The sequence below is a fragment of the Natator depressus genome, chromosome 2 (genome assembly GCF_965152275.1).
Source record: "Natator depressus isolate rNatDep1 chromosome 2, rNatDep2.hap1, whole genome shotgun sequence".
NCBI lineage: Eukaryota > Metazoa > Chordata > Testudines > Cheloniidae > Natator > Natator depressus.
In genome coordinates this window covers 200,538,484-200,564,453 of record NC_134235.1, presented here as the reverse complement: position 1 = coordinate 200,564,453, position 25,970 = coordinate 200,538,484, and the positions used below count along the sequence as shown (strand labels likewise).

The 25,970-nt window shown below is 40.0% G+C and overlaps 1 protein-coding gene across 2 annotated transcripts in view; it reads left to right on the top strand.

Moving 5' to 3' along the window:
• The first annotated feature begins 7,937 nt into the window (after positions 1-7,937).
• CHN2 (chimerin 2) overlaps positions 7,938-25,970 on the top strand; it is a 195,018-nt gene continuing 176,985 nt past the window's right edge. Inside the window, exon 1 of one of the 2 annotated variants that reach the window (XM_074945724.1) lies at positions 7,938-8,239. In XM_074945724.1, coding sequence (XP_074801825.1) covers positions 8,191-8,239 — 49 coding nt within the window. In that variant the 5' untranslated portion in view covers positions 7,938-8,190. The remainder of the gene's footprint in view (positions 8,240-25,970) is intronic. The other variant, XM_074945723.1, reaches the window with a different exon arrangement.

Genomic DNA, 25,970 nt, shown 5'->3' with positions numbered 1-25,970 from the left:
ATGGCATATAGCCAATATAAGACTGCTAGCAGCAAATATCTCCAATGGCTTTTGTCACAAATATAAAGGGAAGGGTAAACCACTTTAAAATCCCTCCTGGACAGAGGAAAAATCCTCTCACCTGTAAAGGGTTAAGAAGCTAAAGGTAACCTCGCTGGCACCTGACCAAAATGACCAACGAGGAGACAAGATACTTTCAAAAGCTGGGAGGAGGGAGAAAAACAAAGGATCTGTGTCTGTCTGTGTGATGCTTTTGCAGGGGACAGAACAGGAATGGAGTCTTAGAACTTAGTAAGTAGTCTAGCTAGGTATGTGTTAGATTATGATTTCTTTAAATGGCTGAGAAAATAGCTGTGCTGAATAGAATGAATATTCCTGTCTGTGTGTCTTTTTTGTAACTTAAGGTTTTGCCTAGAGGGATTCTCTATGTTTTGAATCTAATTACCCTGTAAGGATTTACCATCCTGATTTTACAGAGGTGATTCTTTTTTACTTCTATTAAAAGTCTTCCTGTAAGAAAACTGAATGCTTTTTTTATTGTTTTAAGATCCAAGGGTTTGGGTCTGTGGTCACCTATGCAAATTGGTGAGAATTTTTACCAAACCTTCCCCAGGAAGTGGGGTGCAAGGGTTGGGAGGATTTTGGGGGGAAAGACGTTTCCAAACTATGTTTTCCTGGGAACCCAGATAAAGTTTGGTGGTGGCAGTGGAAGTCCAAGGGCAAAGGGTAAAATAGTTTGTACCTTGGGGAAGTTTTAACCTAAGCTGGTAAAAGTAAGCTTAGGAGGTTTTCATGCAGGTCCCCACATCTGTACCCTATAGTTCAGAGTGGGGAAGGAACCTTGACAGCTGTTGATGGGACACTAGCTGGGGAGGACTCTGAGTTACTACAGAGAATTCTTTCCCCTTCCTTTGCAGCATGGGGTACAGATCACTTGAAAGTTTAAACTGGTGTAAATGGTAGATTCTCTGTAACTTAAAGTCTTTAAATCATGATTTGAGGACTTCAGTAACTCAGCCAGAGGTTAGAAATCTATTACAGGAGTGGATGGGTGAGGTTCTGTGGCCTGCAACATGTAGGAAGTCAGACTAGATGATCCTGATGGCTCCTTCTGGCCTTAAAGTCTGTAAGTCTGAGTCTACAAATGGTCTCTATATTCACAAGTGGTAGTCAGATCAATAATGTCAAATGGTACTGGCGGAGTTAGCAGTTATCTAATATCTCTAGGCTTGCCTTCAATTAGAGGAGGAGGGACAAAAATAGAAGTTCACTGATTCTTTATTTTTGGAAAGGAGACAGGGAGAGACTGTTTCATCACACAGAGTCCTGAACTGCATCTAGAGCTGCTGCTGTAAGCTACTGTGACTCACATAATTTATTCATACCTGAATACAGTATGCATTTGCTGTTTACTGATGTTTTAGTGCATTTTACTCATTAAAGCTTGTGCTCATAATGAGTAAAACTTCAAATTTCTGCACAATATACAAATGTTGGTTATATATTACTTATGAAGGTCTCTTCCTCATTCCCCACACATAACATCAAAGGTTGAATAATGCATTTCCTGCCTTTCATGTTAGGCAATATAAACATCAAAAGATGGATTAGTGTTTTATGTCTTTGACAACACTTAATCATTGTGTCAAATGTCACACTCTTCTTATTCAGAGTGCTTATATTTTTATTCCTATAAGCAAATCAGTTGGCCAAACTTTTTATTATTAGTTGTATAACCAGACCCAAACATTTTCAAGTTAGTCAAAATATTTTCCCTCAGCCTGAGATTGTGGGTCAGGATTCATTCTGGGAGAAACTTGTTTAGCTAGGTTATGAAAACTCCAGTTGTTAATGTATATTATGTCATTGCTACTTTGCTATAATAACTTCAGTGGACTATATTCAGCCTAGGGTAAATCTGGGTTCTACCAGCACAATATCACATTCTAGTCTCCTGTAATTAGAAAGGACCCCATGGATATGGCTGCAGAGGTGCAAAGTGGCTTGCCCCGGAGGCCATCATAGCCCAAAATGGGAGTAGGAGGTGAGGGAGAGAGGCCAGGGCTGCGTTGATCCAACACATCCTCTTCACCCTCTGTTGCCAGTCAGTCCTGTGGGACCCCTTAGAAAGTAAACAGCTTCCCTCTCACAGAAACCCAAAAGAAGGAAGATGACAATTCAAGTGCTTGGGTTTTTTGGGTGAATTGTCTGGGGTTCAGAGGGCTAGGTTCACATAGGGATTCATAACTTGTACCTCTTTGCACCTTCATTGGTAAATCCAGTCCAGCTTCAAGATTATCACAGTATTAAAGGGTGGAATTTTACCTACCTAGCTAATAACGTATTTCCTTTTAATCCATGCCTGTATGACTGTAGACATTGTTTTTGGCAACTCTAAATAAAGGAGATCTTTTGGTGGAGCAATAAGAGATAAGCTCAAATAAGAGGCCTTTGAGTTGGCAATAAAATTGTCTACTTTGTACAAATTACAGTAAGAGCTAGTTAGTGTTAAATATATGATAAGCTTTATTGTCAAAAGGGAAGAAAACAATGTAGGCTGTTGAGGAAAAGAAAGATTCTTGCCCCTCTCCTTTGTGTGACAGTAGCACTTCAGAAGCTGAAGTCAGGATTGCGGCCTGTTGTCTGGGTACTCTCCAAACATAGGCCCTGATCCTACAAACACATATGTGCATAATTGTATTTACATGAGGTGTTCCACTAAAGTCAGTGGAACTATACATAGGGGCTAAGTCATGGATGTCTGCAGGATTGGTACCATAAAATGAAAGAGAGCCCCTATTCCAAAGAGTTTATAATTAGGGCTGGGCAGAAAATGGTTTTCCCAACCCACAAGAACTTTTGAATTTTTTTTCCTGTCCTGGATCAGGACAAAAAGTTTAAGTCTCAAAAAAATCTAGTGAATTGACAAGCCAAAACCAAATCAAAAACACAGATGGGTCAATTGAAATGTTTTGATAATTTTGAAACAGTGCATTTTGATTTTGGCCTTTTTTCTTTTATTGCCATTAAAAATTATAGTTCTAAACTAACTAATTTGAACAAAAAATATGAAATTATTCATTGACAATTCCTAAGTTTTTTGAGGAGGAAAACTTATTGAAACTGACCCTTTCCTATTAACAGTTTCAGTTTTGACAAATAGGTATTTTTCAGCAAAAAACATTGAGAATTTCCAAACAATATCTGTTTATAATTCTGCAATTGAATCCACATGGTTGAACCTCTGCACCTATGGGTAGTACTATTTAAATAATCTCTGATAAATCCCGGCAGACTTTGTACTACACAGATTGTAGTATAAACCTTTGAGACTCTTTTATTTTTCCCCTTTTGTTTGCAAACACAAAGTCAATTAACAATAAAAATCGTTGTTAACATTAAGTTAAGGTTGCTTGGTGTGGAGCTCAAAAGCTTGTCTTTCACCAAAATAAATTGGTCAATAAAAGATATTAACTCACCCACCTTGTCTCTCTCAATTAAATAAGGGTACAGAAATTCTTGGAATTTAATCATTGACTTCAGTGAAAGCAGAGTATGGCCAATATTGAATGCTTCAAGAAATCCCACCTGTGTGGAAAATAAGCTTTCAGATAATCTTCATGCATAATACATAAGCAAAAAGGTTGATCTTTTTCTATTGCAGGTCACTATTAATGTTGATGATAGTGTCTCTGTAACAGGCTTTACTGCTGAGTAACCCTAAATTGAGATGCTGAAACCCTTTATAAAGATGCAGAGTAAATTAGTACCCTCATACTGGCAGGTGGCTTCATTTAGCTCCAATCAGGATAGGAGTGGGAACTTTTATCAGGATCAGAGAGTACTAGGATACAGGAAGTCTGGATATATGGAAAATTTAGGCATAGTCCATCTCAAGATGAAAGATTAGATTGAGGTTTATGTTTTGTTGCAGTTATCTGAGTACCTGATAAAACCAAAACTCAGGAATGGCTAATTTTGGACTATATTCAGTGTATACATACTGTGGAGCAGGATGGAATCTGCTTACATGCTCTTTAATATAACATTTGGAACTGTACTGTAGAACACAGAATACATTTTGCACTTCTGTTTTTTTTTATGTTTGTGTCTTCTTTGATCTAATACTTTCTAAATGTCACAGTCTTACATACTCTTTTTTCCATTGAATAAAGAGATTATCATGTCTTGGAGTGTGAAATAGCTCTTTTAATCTATTGGACATTTCCCCGAACTGTATGTATTTAATTTTGAACATTGTTGGAATGGATATGACATAGCCTCACATCTGCTGTATCACAAATTTCAACAATTTCTTCACCTTCAAAATCACAGTATTTCATAACCAGATCTGTCAAGTCTCATTGATTTTGGAGAGAGACTCCCTCATTTGAGTTATTTTTGAAGACAGTTCCTGGAGTATTTCATTCTTATAAGAAATGACTTTGCTGTGTATCTCTCAATGAGACCTTTACAATCCCACTTTTTAAAAAATGTAACTCTTTCCTCACTTTTATATTTAAACCTGGACAAATAATTTATTATTAATTGGCAATTTTAAATTTTGTTCTTTGCAAAGTGTTTGAACAAATTATGAATTTCTTGAATTAATTCATTATCTTAATTATTTGCCTAATTACGCTTAGTCTATAGCTCATCAATGAGCAATTCATCATGAAGATTAAAATCCAAGTTGTCTTGACTTCTTTTTTCGTCTGGCAAAAGTAGAACAGTGAAAGGAATAACATGACTGCATTTGGATCCTAAGATCTCTTATCCAGTCTAGAGCAGAGGGGGTACTCATGTGAATGGCTCCAACACCTCCAGGATGAGCATAAATTGGGCAATCATCCGGGATGTGTCCAACAGTTTGCCACATACCACAGTTCGGCGATTCCCTCACTTTCGATCTATGGAGTAAGTGTGAGCTTACTGTTGGGTGCGGATACGGATTAGAGCTCTCTGTATACACCATGGGGAGGAGAAGTCCGACACTTGCACATTTGGGTCATCAATTAGATTTTTGTTTGGTATGTCAGCAGCCGCCCAGGCTTCAGATCATCTTCTGTGAACATGCTTATCTTCCACAAGGAGGGCTGTGAGATGACACCAGAAAGGTTTTCTTGATTTTAGCTGGTGGTGAGGGGGTGTTCTAGGTCGTGGTGGGGGAGGAGATGATAGCCTGCTTGCGGTCTCCCCTGCTACGTGCGTAAGCACAACAAATGTCATCAAAGTGGCAACCAAATGTCTGGAAAAGGCCTTCTGGTCAGCAAAGCAATGGCAAAAATGGTTGTCTTGACTGAACACATATCACATGTAACTCTCTCTTCCCAGACTGGAATCTTAGAATAAGATTTCTGGTGTGATTACTCACAGATAAAGAAAAAAAAAGTTCACTTTCCATTAATATTCTCCAACATCTGCTTAAAATGTATTAGTTTCATTAACATTCCTGTAAGTAAACCTGATCACTAGAATATTCACAGAAAGTAAATATTAATTGTATGTGAACACAGACAGTGCAAATTGATTTATAATTGTGAACAAATATTCAGAGGAAACTGTGGTGTACATCCAGCTCTATTCAAATTGCCACAGGTTGGGAACCCTGTATAATTCACTATTACTTTCTTTCTGGATGGGAAATTTGTAAGACTACCTCTCTGTGTCTCAGCTACTCCCTTGTAGTGCAGGTTCTGTTAATTGGGCGGGGGGAGGCAGGCAGACACTGGATCAGAAGACAAAGTGTGAAGGGAGAAGGACACCAGAATACAAGTGAGGAGTAAATACCATTGCAAAGCACTACGCAGCCCTTCAGTGAACACCATTATAATCTTGATATTTACCACATTTGATATTTACCACTCCTATACCATGACTTCTCAAACTGGGGTCATAATCCCCTGGGGGTTGAAAACAGGTGTCAAGAGTGCACAAGAACCTCTCCCCTCTCATTTTACTCTCAGACTTTAAATTTTACATTGTGAGACACCAGCAACCAAAATGTTTGACAAATAACCAAAATGTGGAACACCTATATTTTATGTGTAACACCATAATTTACAGATTATAATGGTTTAATAATAAAACCTGCTTTAAAGTTTGTTTTCTCACTGTGTGGATTAAATAAACCAGTTTATATATATACAGAGAGAGAGAGTGAGAGAGAGAACTGGAAATAAAAATTCTATCACATGCAACCAGAAAGCTCCTTGACATGGATCATCAGCAGAGTTTGAAAGCTGAATTTTCAGATCCTTAGCTCAGACCACTACCACTATAGGAATGACTATTATTGGTTATGTGGTCTAGCTACTAGTGGCTGGAGGTTGACAAACATTTTGCCAGAAGTCACACAACTATTCAGAAGAAAGTTGTAGGATATTGGAGTTCTGGTTCCTTTCCCTGACTCTGGGATGGGGATGTGATATAATTATTAGAGGATTTTGAAAGCACATATATTGGGCACATTCATTCTGAAAGCTAGTATGGCCTGGAGGATAAGACATGTGTGTGTTATGTGAGAGATCTGAACTCTAGTCCTAACTCTGCCTGAAAAGATAACTGCTCTGTTTATATGATGGAGGAGGCCTTCTTATATCCATTCTATGAATACAAGGACTTGGTAAGTAATAAGGACTGTGAAATGCATGGAAATTTAAAGAGTAGCTAGAATAGATGAGATCTGAACTCATGATTTCCTTCTAGCTCAATGGATTTTCCTTTAGGCTATAGGGTATTTGGCTAAGAAGTCTCTTTCTCTCCAGTTGTAGAATACTGCCTGCCTCCCTAGTGCTGCAAAATAGGCAGCACGATCCAACCAAATATGGAATATGCTGCAGAATCCAATATATGTGAGAGGTCTGGAAAAGGGGTTTGGGGAAAATGGTTGAGAACCACTGTTCTATCCCATGATATTTGGGGTATTTCCTATGCTTAGGATGGGTGACACTATACTAAATGAAACTGTCACAGGCAATCCATTTTAAGATTTTAATGGTACCCAGTGGATTGTGTTCTGTACAGATGGAAAGAGAAAGGAAAGGTGTCAGTGAACACAAAACAATGAAAGACAAAGGGGGCAGAGAAGGAAGAGTTTTGTAAGAGGAAAAGAAAGTCAGGCACCTTGAAGAAAGGTAAGACAAACACTAGACAGGAGGAGAGAGAGGGAAAGAAACAGAAAAAGGAAAACATTTGCTCCACGTTTGGAATCTCACTGAAGTCACCCAGGGTGTCTGGATTGTATTGTCTAGCTCTAGTTACAACGGGGGAGCTGACAGACAAGGTGATGGCAGCTCAGGGTGGGCGCGGGGGAAGGGGAGAAAGACTCCAAGCCAACGCGCACTGCAGGAGCTTAGCAGATACAACTGCTACATGAGCCACCCGGGAACAAAGACGATCCTCAATCGCCGCCGCCCCTGGCGGGTCTTCCCGTGTCCCCGGCTGGAGCAGTGAGTACTCAACAGGCACCACCCTGCCCGCTCCTGCACTGGGCAGGGCTGGGGAAGCGCGTCCCGGCTCCCCCCGGCAGGCAGAAGGTGGCCCGCGTTTGGCACCTGGAGGAAGGAGCCGCCCAGTGCCAGGCAGCGGCAGGAGTATCGGCAGCGGGCGCTGGCTGCTTCCCCGGGCTTCCTTCCCGCCTCGGGCTGCGCGCCTCAGACCCACCGTGCCTCAGCCAGGGGCTGTCAGCCCGGCTCCGCGCTCCTTCCTTTGTGTGCGCGAGGGGGGCTGAGGCGGAGGAGGAGGAGGAGGAGGAGGAGAAGGAGGAGGGGGCGTGGGGCTGCGCCCGGCTGTCAGCGCTGCCCGGCAGGAGGCGGAGGCGCGGGACGGAGCTGGCGGGGGCGGCTCCGGGCACGGCCACCACGGAACTCCCCGCGCCCCAGGCGGAGAGGAGGCAACTGGAAGCGCCGCGGGGCCTTTTCCCTGCCCCGCTGCCGAGCGGCGTCTGCACGCAGCAGCAGCAGCAGCAGAGCCCTGCGACGCCTGAGCGGCGCGCAGCCAAGCCACCGGCCGCAGCTCGCTCGCTGGCCGAACAGGAAGCGCTGCCCCGGCGGCGGCGGCGGCTGCTTCGCACGGTGCGGCGCCCGCACTTGGCAATGGGCTGGGGACAGCGGCGGCAGCCGGGCAGCAGCAGCAGCAGACGCCGGAGTAGCAGCGGGGCTAGGAGCTAAGGGGCGAGGAGGAGGGAGGATGGCAGCGTCCAGTAACTCCAGTTTGTCCGGCTCCTCGGTTTCCTCCGGTAAGTTTCTCTCCCCGCATCCCCGGGGTTCGTTTGCTCGGCAGGAACCTCCCCCGCTCCCCCCGGCTCGGCAGCCCCCCGGTGCTGCTGCTTTGCAGCGCTTCCATGCCGCTGTTGCCTTACTTTGTTTTCGTTTGCCAGGGCGAGCGTGTGTCTATGTCTCCCGCCCCGGCATCTCCTGCCTGCCAGCCGAAGGGGGGAGCGGGGTGGGGAGGCTGCTGCTGCTGCTGCGGGCGGTGTTTTCCTTTCACTTCGCAGGCAGCGAAAGGAAGCGGGGGAAGAGCGGGATAGAGACACACGTTGGTCCTGGCTGGCTGCCGCGGTGCTGCGGGGCAGAGCGACGGCGCCTCCCGCGGGTAGCGCGGCCGTGTGACAAGTCAGGTAGCCCCCCAGTCCTCCAGCGGGGATGGGACGCTGCGCCCGAGAGTAAAGGGGCAGCGAAGGGGCCTCCGGCTCCGGCCTCGCCGCGGTTTGTTTCAAGACGCCGCGGTTGTTCCGAGCCAGGGACATACCTGCGCTTGGGCACTCGCCGTGCAACAGGGACTAGTCAGGTCAGCTCCCTGCCCAGGCAACGGGGTCGATGGGGCCACATTGGCAGCCCCTCTTTCTGGGCTTTTTCGCGTCCCTGTGAGCCGGGGGTGACGGGAATGGGGTAGGACTTCCCCGATCTCCTCGTGGGCTGGTGGTAATGCCTTGGGATTACTGTGAAAGGCGGATTTGTCATTATTTCTTTACAGTGTGGTAGTGCCCGGCAGGGCCTCGGCCGGCCTGAAATGCAGAGGAATACGAAAGTCCTTGCGCCAAAGAGTTTGCAATATGCAAATTACCAACTGAGACTTTTAAGAGTCGGGTTGCTTCTTTCTTGGAGTTCATGGGTTCTCAACCTTGGAGGTTGGGAAAAGGTTTCAGAAGATCATGACACCCCCCCCCCCACCAGCCTTTTTTAATGGCTAGATGTGGGGGGGGGGTCTATGAAACTTTTTTCTCTTGTGACATGGGGTCATGGCTTGGGAAGGTTGTGATCCACTGCTGTAGTTGATCATTTGGACTGGTGAAGTAGCAGAAGAACTGAGAATGATACAAAAGTAGTACCATTGCTTCTCTGAGTATGACAGTTTGCTAATCACAACAGCATATCTGGAAAATAATTCCTTCATACTTTCTTCTCAGCTCATTGAATCTTTATAATGACAAATCTTTAAACTATGGTTGACAAGAAATTGGAAATAAATCACGTCATGATAACTAAGAGAGAGAAACGTTTAGGGGTAAATGTACTCACTGTACTTGTGGTTTGGTGCTTATGCTCTTTACTCCAAAATATTTTGAAAACCAGAGCCAAAATTCAAGCACTTATTCTAACCATGAGAGAGATTTTCCAAAGACAGAAAATTTATTGAGCATGTAAGCTCTTCAGGACAGGGACTGTCTTCTGCTCTGTGTTTGTGCAGAGCCTAGCACAATGGGGCCCAGTTCTTGTTACCCATTAGGCACTACCTTAATAAACATGATTAATAATAACAAAGTCATCAATTATTGGGAGTGGACCAAAGCCACACTGGCTGAATTGGCCTTCAACACTGGTTCTCCACTTGTAAGGTAACTCCCTTCTCTTCATGTGCTGATATATATTTATGCCTGTATCTGCAATTTTCACTCCATGCATCTGAAGAAGTGGGTTTTTTACCCATGAAAGCTTATGCCCAAATAAATCTGTTAGTCTTTAAGGTGCCACCGGACTCCCTGTTGTTTTTAAAGTCATTAAAATAATCAAGCTGTTTTCATTCTACTGATAACTATAAATATTTAGCAATAAATAAACTTAATTATGATGGTAAACATGACAATTGTATTCCTGTGATATGTAAAGATGGACTAGTGTGTAGTATGTATCTACATGATATACGTCACCACTTTCATAAAATAATTTACTACCTTTCACTTTCACACCTTAAAACTTTAGGTCGTTATTTTTTGTGGTTATAGTTTTAACTAAATGATTTTTTCTGTCTTCTTTTTTTTTTTTAAAAGCAAAGGTTCCTACATACAGTAAAGTGTTCAATATTAGCAGCCCCATCATATCTGACTGTGTGGAGCCACATTTTGGCTGTCTGTGGTTTCAGTTCTCAGAACTCAGCAAGTCTTAGAGCACTTTTTTAATGTCATCTAACCACATATGTTTGGTTTTAACTTTATTCCAATAGAATTATATTTGACTTCAACTTACCAAGATGAAGTCTTGCAAATGATATATAATTATTATTCTACACAGCGGAAGTGGGCAGGTTATGTTATATTTTACTAATCTTAGAGGAAGTGTGGTCTAGTGGTGATAGCAGAATGCTAGGGGATAAGACTCCTAGCTCTACTAGTGACTTGCTGTTTGACCTTAAGTGAGTCATGTACCATCTCTGTAGCTTGGTTACCTAGCTCTAAAATAAATATATACACTAACCTACCTCACAGGAAAGTTCAAAGTGTAAATAAATTAGTGTTTTTGAGATTTACCCTAGTACTAGGATAAAATATATGTGCAATTCTAGGTGAATCGGTGTTTGTCTACATTAGGGATTTTCCTGTTGGTTGTTGAACTGGTGCAACCCTCCTGAGTAGATGTGCTGTGCCAGATGGATACCAGATTCTGGCCAACTTCCTAATAGTTCGGCTGGGGAGAAGGCTTAAGTAGCTTCCTTTCCCCAGCACCCCTAAATGATGGGTGCGCTGCAATCTCCATCAAGAATTTGTCCAGCCTGGCCTGTGAGAGCACGCAAGCAAGGGCTGGCCAAAATCTGATCCATGAGGAATAGAAATATTGCATGTTTACAGAGTAATAATAGTGGAAATTACTGCTAGAAGGACAGATGGGAAGATAAGTTTGCCTTTTTAACATAAATTTTGGTGGGACAATTTCCTGCTTTTCTGACCTGCAGTTCTTAGAACATTGCTAGTTCTGTTCCTCAGTGGGTGCCAAACTCTGGGTACAAAGCTTATATTATAAAAAGATGTCAAGTTGAGCATGGCTCTGTTGTAGAGATAACATAGTTTATGTTCAGTTCTGAGGAAAAAAGTACTTTATACCCACCAGCTCCCAAAGCCTAAGGACACATGACTGCACTTGACCATCTGCAGTGTAACATTTTCTCTTTCCTATTCCTCCATTGCTTGTTAGAGAGGAGAAGTGTATAATAATGGCTCAAATATGTTTTGTTTGAAGAAGCTGTGAAAGAATTTTACTGTTTTGACATTTTGCGAGCCCTGTTATGCTTTCTGATCTATTCTGTTAGCTTCTATTAACTTAATTAGGAGTTGCTGGTCAAAAACATAACTTGGGTCTTCTTTAAACAGTCAAACAGTCATTTTAAACATGCTTTACAAACATTAATAAATTAATACTCACAACACTACAGTTGTTTTACCGATGGGGAAACTGAGGTAGAGTGGCATAACCAGGGCTACAGAGGGATGTAGTTTTAGAGCCGTAGTTAGAACTCAGAAGTTCTTTGGCCTAGTCTTTTGCTTTAATAATTAGAGAACCCCCCCCTCTCTCTCTCTCACAGAGAATTAACATTCTCTAATATTGGTCTCCTGTAGCACTACTGTCATGTTACTAATTATAGTCTCAATATTGTTGGATACTAGCTTGGGGCCTGATCCAACTACTACTGAAGTTAATAGGAGTCTTTACATTGACTTCAGTGGGAATTGGATCAAGCTTTAATGCAAAAGAGTGGGTGGAAATGGAGACTATTTGTGCTGTGTTTCCTCAAGTTTTATGTCACTAGGATCTGAGAATTATAGATGCTGTTCTTTAGCTCAATTTTTTGAAAATACCTAAGTCCCATTGAAAGTTAATGTGACTTATGCACTTTTGAAAATGTGGATTATTAGTCACAAAAGACAACATTTTCAAAAGCATTTGAGGTAAACGGTACCGAGCTATGTGAAAAGGAGGAGGCAGTGGTATTAAGCAGTTCCAGTCAATATTCTTTTCTGGAGCCTTGGTGGATCTGCACAGCATATGGAATGTCGAAATTACAATTACTTCCATTGTGAATGTCTTCCTAGCTTCCCAGCAAATCTCCCATTCAAAGCACCCAGGTGAACTGCTGCTTTATACCATTCCCACTCCTGTACCTGCTCTCCTCAGGAGTGCTGATTCAGCCATCATCAGCACCTTTTCTTCCCCTTATGACACCATCCCCTGCTTAGGCTGGCTCCCACTTTTACGCTTCAGCCTCCATTCTCTCCTGCTCACTCTTTGCTCCCACTCATGGGTCTGCATGTCATCTTACTAACCCCTACTCTAACTCCTGGTCTTCCCCTCCCAACTCAGCATTCCCTCCCTCCCTCCCCCCATGGTGACACAAACCATCCACACCTCCCACTTCAACTCTCAGTACTATCCTTCCTGCTCTCCCCCAGTCATACAGGTGGCTGAAGCTTTGTTTATAACTGATGAAGTGCAGGCTCCATTCTCACTTTCTATGGGACATAATTTCCATGGTGTGTGAGCATCAGGTGAAGAGAACTCTGTTTCCTTTTCCCAGTGGGCTTCCACTCTTCTGTATTTGATCACACATGGATCCCATCCCAGAAGAATATTTTGCACTCTTTGTCACTTATCAGCAAGAGGGTATTGCCAGCAAGCGGCTCAGCCATGTTAATTTTAATAACTTTTATTAAAATACAGTTGATATGTTTAAAAATGTTTCTCATTCTGTGTATATTCAGAATGCTGTTCTGAACAAAACTGGTTATACTTTCATTTTTTGAAAAGAATGGATAAATTTAGCTTGTTTCTTTTCTTATTTAAAATACTAGTCTTAAAAAAAAATAATTATCCATCCTGAAGTTTGGAATAAATATCTTCAAGTTTCATTGGCCAGTGGTCCTTCATTAATCAACAATGAAATGTATGATTTATAAAAACAATTCTTGTAATAAATCTAAAAGGGTCAAAGGCTATTTTTATAAATGAACTGATATATTTTGTATAAAGACAATCTGATTGCAAACGAGGTGGTTTTACATATAGTGTGTATTGTGAAAAGGTGTGCAGGAAAGACTTAGTACATAAAGAAAAATATCAGGCAATTCCACTAACTTAACAAGGTCAAAATAAAATATTAAAGAATAATGACTCCCTGGGGGGCCATGAAGATGCTAAGACGTGAAATAGGCATATATTGTAAAAATGAAAGTCAACATAAGCTGATTTTAATTAAGATGCTAGCAAGTGAAAAGAAATGAAGTTGGTATTGAACACAGATTCAGCAAGATTTTAATAGGGAAAAAGATTAGTGAGTGAATGTAGGTTTATTCTTAGTGATGTAATAGAGATAGTGTTATGAAAATGGAACATGAAAATTGGATATTCTGCTGATAAAGTGCTACTTTTGATTGTAAAATGGGTAGTAAAATTCATTTTCCCCCTTTTCTCCATGCAGTGCTTCTGCTAACTGTAGGGTTTAATCTTGACTTTAAGCTTAGAAGTCATTTGTCATCTGTGTTTGAGGAGACTGATGAACCTATAATTCAAGAAAAAATACAATAAAAATTCAAAAGAAAAAAGGCCCAAGTGTCTAACATGATCTAATGACAAATCTAAAATTTACTTACTAACTGTATTGATTGCTGACTACTGAGGATTAATATTAATTAGGTAACTGTTACAAGCACCTCTGCATTAGAATTTAGTTTGTATTTATTTGCTGCATAGAAAAAGTCCATTTTTCTTCTTGATCGACTTGTCTCAAAGACATATGGTTAGAATCAGACGTCTAATGTTTCACGCTGTCGTTATGGTGATCATTTTGGATCCCTGTTAAATTGACGAGGTTCTTACCTTCTGTTTGGTGCTAGGGAGGTTTAGATGTGCCCGAACGCCCATGAGATTATAAGGGACTCTTGAGAGTGAGACCTTCTGCACTATCTCATACATGGTTTTGCCCATACTGTTTTTCAAAAGGATTTTTTTTTCAGTAAACCGGTTTATGTCAGTCTTAAACTGTAATATTTTAGCTAAAGATTTAGTTAGAAAACATGTTAATTGTTTAAAACAATTGTTTTAAACAAACAAAAACGTTCCTTATTCTGAAGGGCAATGATGACAATATTTTTCTTTCTACTCTTTATGTGCTGGCAGAAAATATTCTCATGCTGGGGGGCCAGTCTGTTGTTCCTCCGTGTCTCTTGCTTTGTAGAAGAGAAGAACTAGGAGAATTATATCTTCAGGAGAACTATATATTAAGAAATGCCACATAAATATTGAACGAAAAAGCTTTTGTTGCAGAAAAATGTAACCGGATTTGTACTAGAAGCTATAAATCTATCATTTCGTATACATCACTTTCTGTACAGGTGTATTCACAATTCATCTGAGAATTATATACAGCAGCTAGCGTAAATGCATACTTTTAGCTTCTATGAATAATAATCCATTCTTGCACTCTTTTTCTGACCTTTGATTTTGAGAATATAAATTTGAGTTTTGCATTTAGAGATGGTTGTTACTAACTAAGAATCATACATAGTTTCATCACCTTGTTTTACTCAGCAATAATCCAGTTCCTGAGGTGGGAGAATTAGCAGTTTATTCCTGGTACAAGGGAATTAGTGTTGCAATACAGTGCTACAGTAACATTGGTGTGCTTTAAGGTTTGCAGATAATACATTAGTACGTGACAATATGGACTCCTGCCTTTGGTAAGGTAAATATACAATAGAAAAGTTTTTAAAATTTAGGAGAATTTGAAGGTGTAGGGTGCTGTCTCAATATTATTTTTTAATAAAATCAATACGGTAAGATTATCCTCAGAACAGACCATTTTTTCATTGAGCTGATATCAGACATTCTGATTCTCTTTGGTCAAGATGGCTTACCTGTAGCATAATAACTGATAATATAACACATGCTAGTTGAGCGCCTGTCTGATTATAGGGTGTAATCAATAAATCAAATGCCAATCCCTGTTACTCTGTGTCAAGTCAGATTTCTTCATGTCAGTCTCTAAGATATTACAAAGTATTTTCATGTTGTTGTTGCACCTTGCCATCTCCTCAGCTCCCATTTAATCATTGATGTTCTTAACTCCTAGAAATTGTGGTAAAATACAATTCTGTGTTTTGCTACCAAAAGAAGGAAATGGAATGGTGGAAATGGTATAGAACACCATTTGCTGACCCTCATTTGCCACCTTATGTGGCCTTCCTTAAGGAAAGGAAAGGCATGCTCAGCTGAGCTGCTGGAAGTAAACTATGTTTTTGGTTTTAAAAAAATGACTTGTTGATCATGCCAGTCACTCACCAGTGGACTAATTTGAAAATCCAAAAACACTTAGGTCCCTCTCCTGCAAATACTTACGCGTATGTTTAACTTCACTCATATAAGTTGTCCCATTGAAGTCCATTTAATGTAAATTCCTTAATACTGCACCTTACTGAGCATTGTGAAAAGGAAGGAAGGCTGAAAGGTGGAAGACTGGCGAGAATAGTTGGGCGGAATTAAAATTGATTGGTTGCTCTTAATTGAATATTTCTGTGGCTTTTAGTATGTGTGTGTTTTTAAATTGAAGTACTTTGCCTGAGAATAATGTATATGAGTCTTATGTAACTAAAAGCAACCAGTAAGCCAATAAACTAGCAAAATATCTCTTTTTGGGGAGATTTTGATAATGTTTATTCTCTCTGTCATTTAAGCTTTAAAAATTCTGATGTCAGTTGTGGTATGGAGAAGAGTGAGTGTATGTGTAAAAGAAAAGCCTGTGTTTCTCGTGACATATTTGACGTTTAACCTTCCAACTGATGCCAGCAGCAAGTGATCTACGGTAAATCTATCAAAGATGGAATTTTCTGTGTAACTGTTTATAAAAAAAATTCTTGTATATGTTCTGATCAAAGCAGTGTGCTTTTGTATCAATCACTTTTGTTATTTCAACTTTAAACATATTTTTATCTGCGTATTTCATGTAGGTTGCAGTGTAAGAATGAATTAGGAAATTACAATATTTTGACATATTGAAAGATTATTTGATTACTCATTTGGGCTCTTTTCAAGGCACATAAGGGAACAGAACAACACTTATCTTGCAGACATGCTGAGAGGGATCAAGTGAAGGGCAGAGACCGCTGTAGAGTATGTTTCCTGGTGTTGTGTGGTTCTTATGCAGCACTTCTGTTGCAGAGACGCAATGTAGGAGGCATGGTCTGCTGGAAAGTGATGGGATTCAGTCACTTCAATGTGGAAAGTTTCCCTTTAAAAGATACGGAATTTGCTGAAATATTTTTCTGCTGCTCTGAGCAGTATTGAATCAACCTGAAAGCCAAATGGACCACTTCAGAGATGTCATATGTGCGCAACTGATGGGGGAAGACAGTAGCAGCACAGTGACAAGCCAGCCATTTTCAGCATTTCCAAGGTGTCCAGGTGACAGGAGAAAACAATTTGTTTACCTGTATACTGCTGAAGTTCTGCAGGATTTCCATTGTGATTTCCTGCAAGTTTCAGGCCTGTTGCAGGGATATGAGGCTATGCCTCCTGTCGCTTCTGCATGTCTAGCAGGCCAGTCTCACTAAAGGGAGCATGCAATGAATCCTTAAGAGCGCTGATTGTCTTTCAGATGAAACCTGCACAATTGTGCCTCTGTGTGTAGGAAGGGGAGGATATATCCTTGTTACTATTTTTAAATAAATGTAATCATATGTAACATATTTTTGCAAACTTTATTATGCTCTACTGGTAGTTTAAAAGGCCACAGATATACTGCAATATTTTCACTTGATATTAATATAGGATCAAATTCTGTCTTCCATAATGGCACAGAGGTACATGACAATCGAAGATTATTTATGCCTGTATTCTGGCTGGCAGTGCCCCCCGCACCACCCACATACATATTATTCCAGTTAGCAGGGCCGGGCACGGCGGGGGCAAGCAGGGGCACAGAGCTCCTCCAGCCCTGGGGCCGTGGCAGGGGCACAGAACGTGCCCCTCAAAAAGTGGTCAAATTTAAATTCCTGCACATATCCCTACCAGTCAGGAACAAATATAATCTGTGTGTTGTGTAAAGTGCGTAGTTGCTATTGCCGGGTCAGGTAGCATGCACATACAACAAATGGGCAAACCCTGCCATGATATAGTCAACAGACCCTGAAATATGGAAAAGGTTCTTGGGACTGAAATGTGGGATTTAGAAGTTCTGTCTTGCAGATCACACAACATACTTTGTAGTATAAACAATACTATAGTATGTAATATAGAATAGCCTTGTGGTTAAAGTAGGGGGTCAGGAGTGCTCAGCTCCCTCTTCCTAACTCTGCAACTCACTTTGTGTGCCCTTGAAAAAGTTACTTAACCTCTCTCTGCCTCCATTTCAACCCAAAGTGTAGAAAAAATCATAATAGGCCCCTCCAAATAATGAGATATGCTTACAAATCATTAAATAACTCAACATCTGTGTGTGTATTTTCACTCACATTTAAGTGCACTCAAGTGACTTTTTCAAGCTTTTTCCTCCAACCATGAGGGCTAAAAACTTACATGAAAATTTCTGCTTTCATTTTAAAAATACAGTAATTACAGGATTTCATCCAGTAATCACAGCTGGGACTTTAAGAAAAATACTAAATATTGTAAGACCTGTAATAAAAATCATGGGAGTTGCCAATACTTCATTTACTCCTCTGTAAAATTATATTTACATATTTCACAGAGGTGCTGTGAAGCTTATTAATTGTTTGTAAAGTTATTTTGGTGAAAAACCCTATATGAGTGCACATTGTTAAAGCCTGACCTACAAGGTGTTGAGTTTCTTCTGCTCCCAATGAGGCTGAGGTGGTAACTCAGTTGTTTGTAGGATTGGGAACATATTTATCTATTTTTATACAATCACCATCATAATAGTATCTACTCTTGTTAAGGGCCAAATTATTATAGGTTTTATGGTGAACCAAAAAGGGAATACTGATACATAACACATTCAGTATTTCTTGTATTCGCACCATGTGGATCAAGAATAAACCAGTTCCTCTAATGATGCATTTTCAAGAATTATGCACAACATTTTAAATTATACATAATGTGTATAAATGTTTGCTTACTGAAAAAGCAGGTTCTTTTTTCTTCCCATTTCCAGGCAGGCAGACTGAGATGATGGACAGCTTTTAGTGACATGCTATTTTTATTCTACAGTTGTTTTATTTTGAAATTCGAAACCTCTGGTTAGGTTGGTTTTGTTGCTCAAACCAGTTACTGGGGAAATTAAAGTATACTGCATCCTATAATGTCTTTACATAAATTTGACTCTAATGAAGATTCAGTATTTTGATTCCAAGCTTCCTCTAGCAATGAAAGTACGAATTTGACATATCAGTGGATAGTGTAATTTTTCATTCAAGCTCAGTGGATAACAGTAAATGATTGGACATGATTTAAACAAGGATGGCTGCCTTGGATAAAACTTTAAAGCTTTGGATCAAGAATGCTTGAGGCTAGGAGAAAAATTAAAGACATGGAAATGGTGATAGAAGGGCATGCTTCCCCCCACTTTTCTTTTTGCCTGAATACTACGAATAGTTCTAAAGATGGAATACCTTTGAGAAATCAAACAGATGAACTGGAAAACAATCTAGATTAGTAAATGTCAGGTTAGTTGGAGTCCAAGAAATTATGTAGAAAAAGAGAGTGTGATTTTATTTAATGCAATAGGAAGGTGAGAATACGTAATTTTCAATTCCCTTTACAAAGTGATGTGGTGAGTCAGACAGCAATATTTAAGAGGTAGATTTATAATTTTTAAATTATAGACTCTGGTCACCAGTTCAGTAGCAGCTGAGTATATGTGAATAAAAGAGAGAGAGAGAGAGAGTGAAATCTTAAATACACACTGATTAATATATTACTAAATGTTGTGTTAGTGTAGTCACATGACCTTGTGCTCTGATCCCATCAGATCTTGCTGGGTGCGTATGTGAGTGGGAGACTTCCAAAGAACACCTAACAGCTGCAGGAAATGGTGGTAGTTTAGTATGTACTCTTCTTCCCTCTGATTGAACCAGCATCGGAGTGTAGTGTTAAGGGGTACTGATCTGCTGGAGGAAGATGTGTTCTTTTGAATGAGATTTTAAAGAGATTTAAGAATCCTATAGCACTCTTGAAAGAGTAGAGGGTTATAATTTGGTGTCCTTCAAAATTCCAACTCAAGCAATTACACTCTGCTTGTTTAAATTCCACTTGAGAAGGCAGAGGGAATAGGTATTCTTCACAAACTGTTGTGTAGTGTTGATGTGGACTGCTAACATTGTTGATGTTGCATTGTTTTAACTGAGAAGTGCCCGTATTTAAATGCTGGATTAAGTGATCCAGTATCGCCAACTCCTAGTGTGATGTTTTTGTTTTGTTTTTTTATTGCAGATTCTCCTCATAAGATTAGCTTTAAAATGAATGCTTTCACGCAACCAAACTTGGTTTGTTTTCAGCCATTTTTTTCTCCATTCACTTCTTTATCCTCCTCCTCCCAGCGAAAGACCACTCAATACCTTGCTAGACTCTGATGGCACAGATTCTGATTTCAGTTATACTCATGTAAGCCTGGAGTAACGTCACTGAGATAACTACTTATAATCTGATGCTGACATTCCTTGATCAGATTTTTTCTGATAGACATTTCAGAACATATTAGTTGCTTGGTATCTATTCCAGGTAGTTTGATGCTGTTAATTTCTAACACTGTTAAAGTACCACGTGGAGTGACAGCTGCTGAGGTAACTACTTGTGGTTCTTTTACTCTTTGAAAAGCAAAATATTGTAGACATGCAAAATCTTTGCAAATGAGCAAGGACATATGAGTCTGAATTTTGCATATTTTCCTTGTTTTAACAAAAGTATATTCATGGGGGAATATTATCTCATTTGCGGATATTGAGTCAACAAAAATATTTTTGAAACTTTTTTTGCATATCTGTAATATTTTTGTTAGCTTCTGAATAATATTTTCTTTCCAACTCCCCTACCTTGCCATATGGAATAGAATTTTGAGAAATATGCTTCCAGTCATTGGAGCTCTCTTATAAACTCTGTAGTTACCTCAGTTTACTATATCACATAATTGTCTTAGAACCTTCATAGTCTATGTAAATACAGGCATTGGCCCTCATTTGATCTTGCTTACACTTGAATAAAACCGAGGTAAATCCTTGGAAGTCCACAAATGAAGTAAGTAAAATCCACTTAGTCATGTCTAAATACTGGTAACGTCATAGCAGAATTTTCAGAAGCCTTCTTGATCCATCGCTAACTTTGCGCACTCAGCAGCTGACCTCCCAGTGATCTGCTGCACACCGTCTAGCCATCTCCTTGCTGGTCATCCCCTTACTATGATGTCCCACCACTGTTCTTTTCCCGATAACATTAATCAGGTGTACAGACAAAAATAACCTCATGTGATCAACATGCATAAGTTTGTACCTGTTGATTTCCAAGAACAAAGTCTGCTTCGTGCCAATATTTCTCATATAAGTATTAGTCGTCTTTTTCCATCCAGAGGATACAAGAGTCTTCACTAACTTCACATCTTAAATGCATTAATTTCCCAAGATTCACATTCATAAGTCGCTATGGAAAAAATTAAGCTTTTCACCAGTTGAACCTATGTACCTTTCAAGATGGCACAGTTTTTCCACACTTTCATATGGGAGGCTATGGCTGAGTGAGCCATCCCCAGTCGTCTTCTGATTTCTTTGGAGCAGGCTTCTTGGTTGTGTTTTGTCCAAAAACTACAGAAGGGAAAAACTAGTATATGTGATATCAGGCTCAAGATCACTTTACAGAAAAATTGGATGAGAGGGACTTATTTTAAAGCCAAACACACACATTTGACCAGTCTATCATGACCCTCAAAAATCAAATATATAGTCTTCAAAATTTATACTCCAGGAGCCAAGTTCTCTTTTGGGAACTTCATTTGAGTTAACAGACCTACTCCAATACTCCTCCTGTTTCTCCCTTGAGGGCAAAAAATAAAGCCAAGTGAGACTTAGGCCTGATATAATTTTCTTTCAAATCAATGAATCTTTCTACTGGGACTTCAGTGGGAGTTGGATAAGGCTCTTAGTTGCATTCTTGTGAGCATAAGTTTTATGTATGCTATCATTAATTAGGTCACCTTGTACTAACCTAATGGGCTTTATATTCTTTCAGTGTGACACATGGGTTAGGTTAGGTGGAAAATGTCTAGGCTAATCTTTAAATAAATGCACAACCAATTACCCATTTTACTTTTGAGTGTCAAACCCTTGTATACTTTTGTTTCAAAATGTATTTGAACAGAAATATTTAGACGATGTGTTATAATCTATGGGTTACATATGATGAGAGTCTTTATTTTATTTCTTGTTTTGCCATTGACGTTATATATAACTGTGGCCAAATCACAGTTGCTCCCCTTTTAGTGATTTGGTTCCTTGAACTGTAAATCTGAGTAGAAGATCTTGGTTAGATAATTGTGTGTTTCTATTGAGCTTCCCTAGCAATAGCACACTGTGACAGTCTGATTCTTATTTACACTCCGGTTCCTTTACATTACTCTGGCAGTGAAAAGGTGCCTTAAAGTCATTGTTATAATTTCTTACTTCACACTGCCAGAATGGTGGAAAGGGGCATCCATGTAAATGAGAATTAGGCCCCACGTGTTTAATTTAAATGAGAATTAGTAGTCTGTTGTATACAATATATACTCTATCTCTGTGTTGAGTTTTCCTTTGGACGCTTTTGATTTTTCTTTCATTAAAATATTCAGGGAAACATCAACTCTCTGTATGCAGTGAGCTGTATGGAGCAGTTTGGACTTGGCGCACTATTGGCGAGTGGATCCCTTGCATCTCTAAGCCAAAGACCAGGCTCAGTCCTGGTCCTTGCACTCCCTGCCTGTGTCAGTGCTTGTCATCCAAAAGTGGTATTGAGAGGCAGACCCGAGTGCAGTTCTAACTAGCAAAGCTGGCCCAGCACAATGCACCTGTAAAATGAGATTGCAGACATTACATTTTCCCTGCTTTCCAAAGCAATTGTGCAGACAGTGCCTCTCTGTGTGCTACTGCCGGAACCCTATTTTCCACCCATGAATTGTGGCTAAAAGCCATAGGCTATATTTTGTGTGACAATGGGTTCACTTAAATACCAGTTTTCAAAGGTTTTACTGGTTCTGCCCGTATTCCCCATTTTATACGTACACAATTTCCAGTCCGTAGAAACATTTAGTGTGTGTCCACTATTGATGAGGATAGAGTCGGAGAGTTTAGCAGAAAGAATAATTTGTACATGTAGGAACTGGGAAATCAAACCAGAGTTTTTCAGATTCTAAACTAGCAATATTATGAGAGACTCCGGAGGAAACCTTCAGTAAATTCATATCCTGTCTAGTTAGCGCCTTTTAAAAAGTGTCGATGTGTAACAGTGTGTTCACAGAGCCACGCAGTCTCGTGGTTGGTGTGCCTGACTTTCAGCCCCTTGCTTCCCTGGCTGAGTTGCCTCAATCCCTCAGGAGGTGTGGAAGGGGAATTCTTCATCTCCACTGGGTCCCAGCCCAGGGCCCTTTGTGAAGCAATGCCAGTACGGTCTTCATAGCAGAGTCTATGTCCGCTGCCCTATGCTAATTCCTATCTGTCTCTTAAGTTTGGGGCATGGCCCCCATAGTCCAAACTGTCTGTAGTGGCTTGCTTGAGTACCGTCTCCTTGTGGACATTTTGCAGCATTCTGTTGCGGCCTCAGGTCCCTCTGGGTGAGTTGGACATAAGATTGGAGAGGCTTAACCCTGCAATGTTTCTAAAGTTAAATCACACAGTTCACTCACTGCTGGGTGCTCCTCAGTCTCCTCAGCAGTCTCCCTTGGTCAGGGATGCAGTGCTTTTCTCCAGTGGCTGTCCGGTGTCTTGTGATGCTCCCCTTATGTACGGAGGGAGCTAAGTCCTGCCTCTTCACCAGTCAGCCCAGAACTGAGCCAGGTTTTCTCCTTTTCTTCCCCTTCCAGGCCTGGCAAGCCAGTTCTAGTCAAAAGCTAGTTTATAGTTTATAGCGGGGTGGAACTAGCTGGGCCCATAGACTCTCTTTAACCCTTTTCAGGTTGGTGTAAAGTTTCTCTGCTTCATCACAATATTATTATGTATTGATTTATTTTTATCAGATACTTATGATAAATATGAAGTCCATAAATATCAATTGTAGTTAATTCTATAACCAAGCAAACTTTGCCCTCCATCCTTTGCCTCTGTAGTAATCTCCTGTAAGGAATTTATAATGGATAGACCATACAGTACATTCTAGAAATAGAAAACAAAGTTGAAGCAGGTTTTCCATTGTGAGATCTTATTTGATCTGAGGAAGAAATTGAAAAAGGTTATCCCTCAATTGCTACTCAGCAAGGCAACACTGCGTTTGTTTGTTCTTTAAATCTAGCTAAGATTGCTTTTGTGTCCAAGCAATCTCTAAAGCTTGCTCTCGAGTTTGGTTTACTTTTAGGTCTCTGGAACTCTAAGATGATTCTATTAGTATGATAGTCTACTTATCCTGTGTTGTTAGAAATATTATTCAGAGTTGAGTATGGGTGTCGAGACTAATGTTTTTCTTGGAAGCATGAAAGACCGGCTCTTAACATACAGATTATTGCCATATTGATTGCTATGGCTTCAGCAGTCAGATCAGTGTCTATTAATAAGGGCCCTTAATCAGAGTGGCACCTACATGGTCTAAACAAGTTTGGTAAGGTATTGGAGGATTGTCATTTAGGTGCTCTAAATGTTTCCATATATACAAGCTTTTAGATATTTAAACAATTTGAGGATATTTAGATCAGGATGCATCTATTGTTTGTGTGTAGTTTATTACCTGACATTCTATAAAACAATTACTGTAGTGCTCAAAGAGAAGAAAATAGCAAGCCATTTAAAAAAAATATTGTAATTCAGTAAAGAGAAAAATTTCTCAGATACCAACTCATCAAAAGATTAAACTTAAAACACATTCTTTGTGAAAATCAAAATGATACCATTTAAACAGGAAGTGATTGCATAATTAATATGTACCCAGAGTCCTCTGCCATCAGATCCACCATGCTTAAATCTTCATGATTTTCCATTGTGGGCAAGAAACGCACACTTTTTGAAACCTCTTTAAAACCAGAAACAATTTATCTAAAATTAAAACTTCAGCTGTCTTTACATTTCCACAATTGGTTTCCATTCTAACTTGCATTCCCTTATAACTTTCTGAAACTTTCATCTTTGCAGCTGTTGTTCACAGAATTGGTCTTTGCCAGAATATGAATTTTGGTTTCAATGCTTTTAGAGCGCCAACCGATTCAAGGAAAAAAAGGGAAAATAATTAATTAATCATCTTAAGAATTTTGACGTTGTATAGATTAAACGAACCTGAATTTTTCAAGCAATACTGTCGTCGTCATCTTTTTTTGGATTCATTTTGGAAACGGAGGACCAAAAATTACACTGTTCTGTGAGCTATAAGTTTGTTCGCAAAGTGGGAAAAAAACAAGATAATCAGAATGAGGTAATTGTAAAAAATTTGGGGTTTGTCTAATATGAGAACATAGACATACTTTTAAAACCTGTCAATAGTTCAACAAAATTTAAATTTCTGGGTTCAAGTTGATCTGGAATGGCTTGATAGAATGAAGTGGGGCACATGCTAGGCTTTCTTTCTCAATCTGATACATTCTCCACTTTGTTTCACTGAGCCATTTTTCATGCTCTTGATCCCTGAAAAAAGAACTGCTTACAACAGTAGCAGGATGGACATAAAATGACCAGCTGGATTTTATAGGGAGAGGGGACTTAAGAGACCACATAGATATTAACTATTTAGGTCTTTTGGAAATAGAGAGAATTCAAAAATAAACTTAAAAAACAAAAAAGGTGAATAATGAAATGTCTTCCAGAAAACATTTTGGTAGACCAGTAAAAATAATTTCAGGGTTAGTAAACTTTCCTGGGAATTGGTTCTGGAAAATAGACAGAAAGGTTTTGATCTTGTCACCAGGCCATCTTACCCGGTCTGTGCTTGCATTTGCTGCTGCTTCAGTTTTCCCTTTTGGGTGCCTCAGTAATCCCACAAAAGGCAGTCTCTGTCCAGTAAACCAAAGGTCAAAAAGAAAACAAAATGCCCTTTGGTTATTGTGTCCTCTGACCAGGTCTCTCAGAATCCTGAATAAAGTCTGACACCACAACACAGTGTTCATGGTCTCATCTTTGCCATCGTCTTGGGGTTCCTCTTCAGTACTAGTCTCTTGATTCTCCTTTATCTCAGTAGCAACTCCCAGGGCTTTTCTGCCTGGAGTCTGTCCCTGCTTGTTTGCATGAAGCTTCTTCCAGAGCTTTCTACCTGAAGTCTTTCTTACTCCGGAAGAGGATGCAAGACCTCCTTTCCCTGGGACTTCCACAGAGCCTTTGCCTACCACATGACTTTCTGTTACCCCGATTGCTTTCCCTCAGCATCTCTCTTATGATTCAAATGCTAGATTCAAACCCATGTGTCTAGAGATGTAAAAGCTAATTTATATACAAGAGAGAGCACACTGTCTAGTTCTGATTTAAGTTTTTTATATTTTTTCCAAAAAATTGCAATTGGAGGCAGAGACGTAGGTGAAATAACATCAATGCTAACGACATTTGTGGCTAATCCAAGAAAACTGGTAAATGAAAGATGCTTTCAGTTGACTCAGTTGTGGGC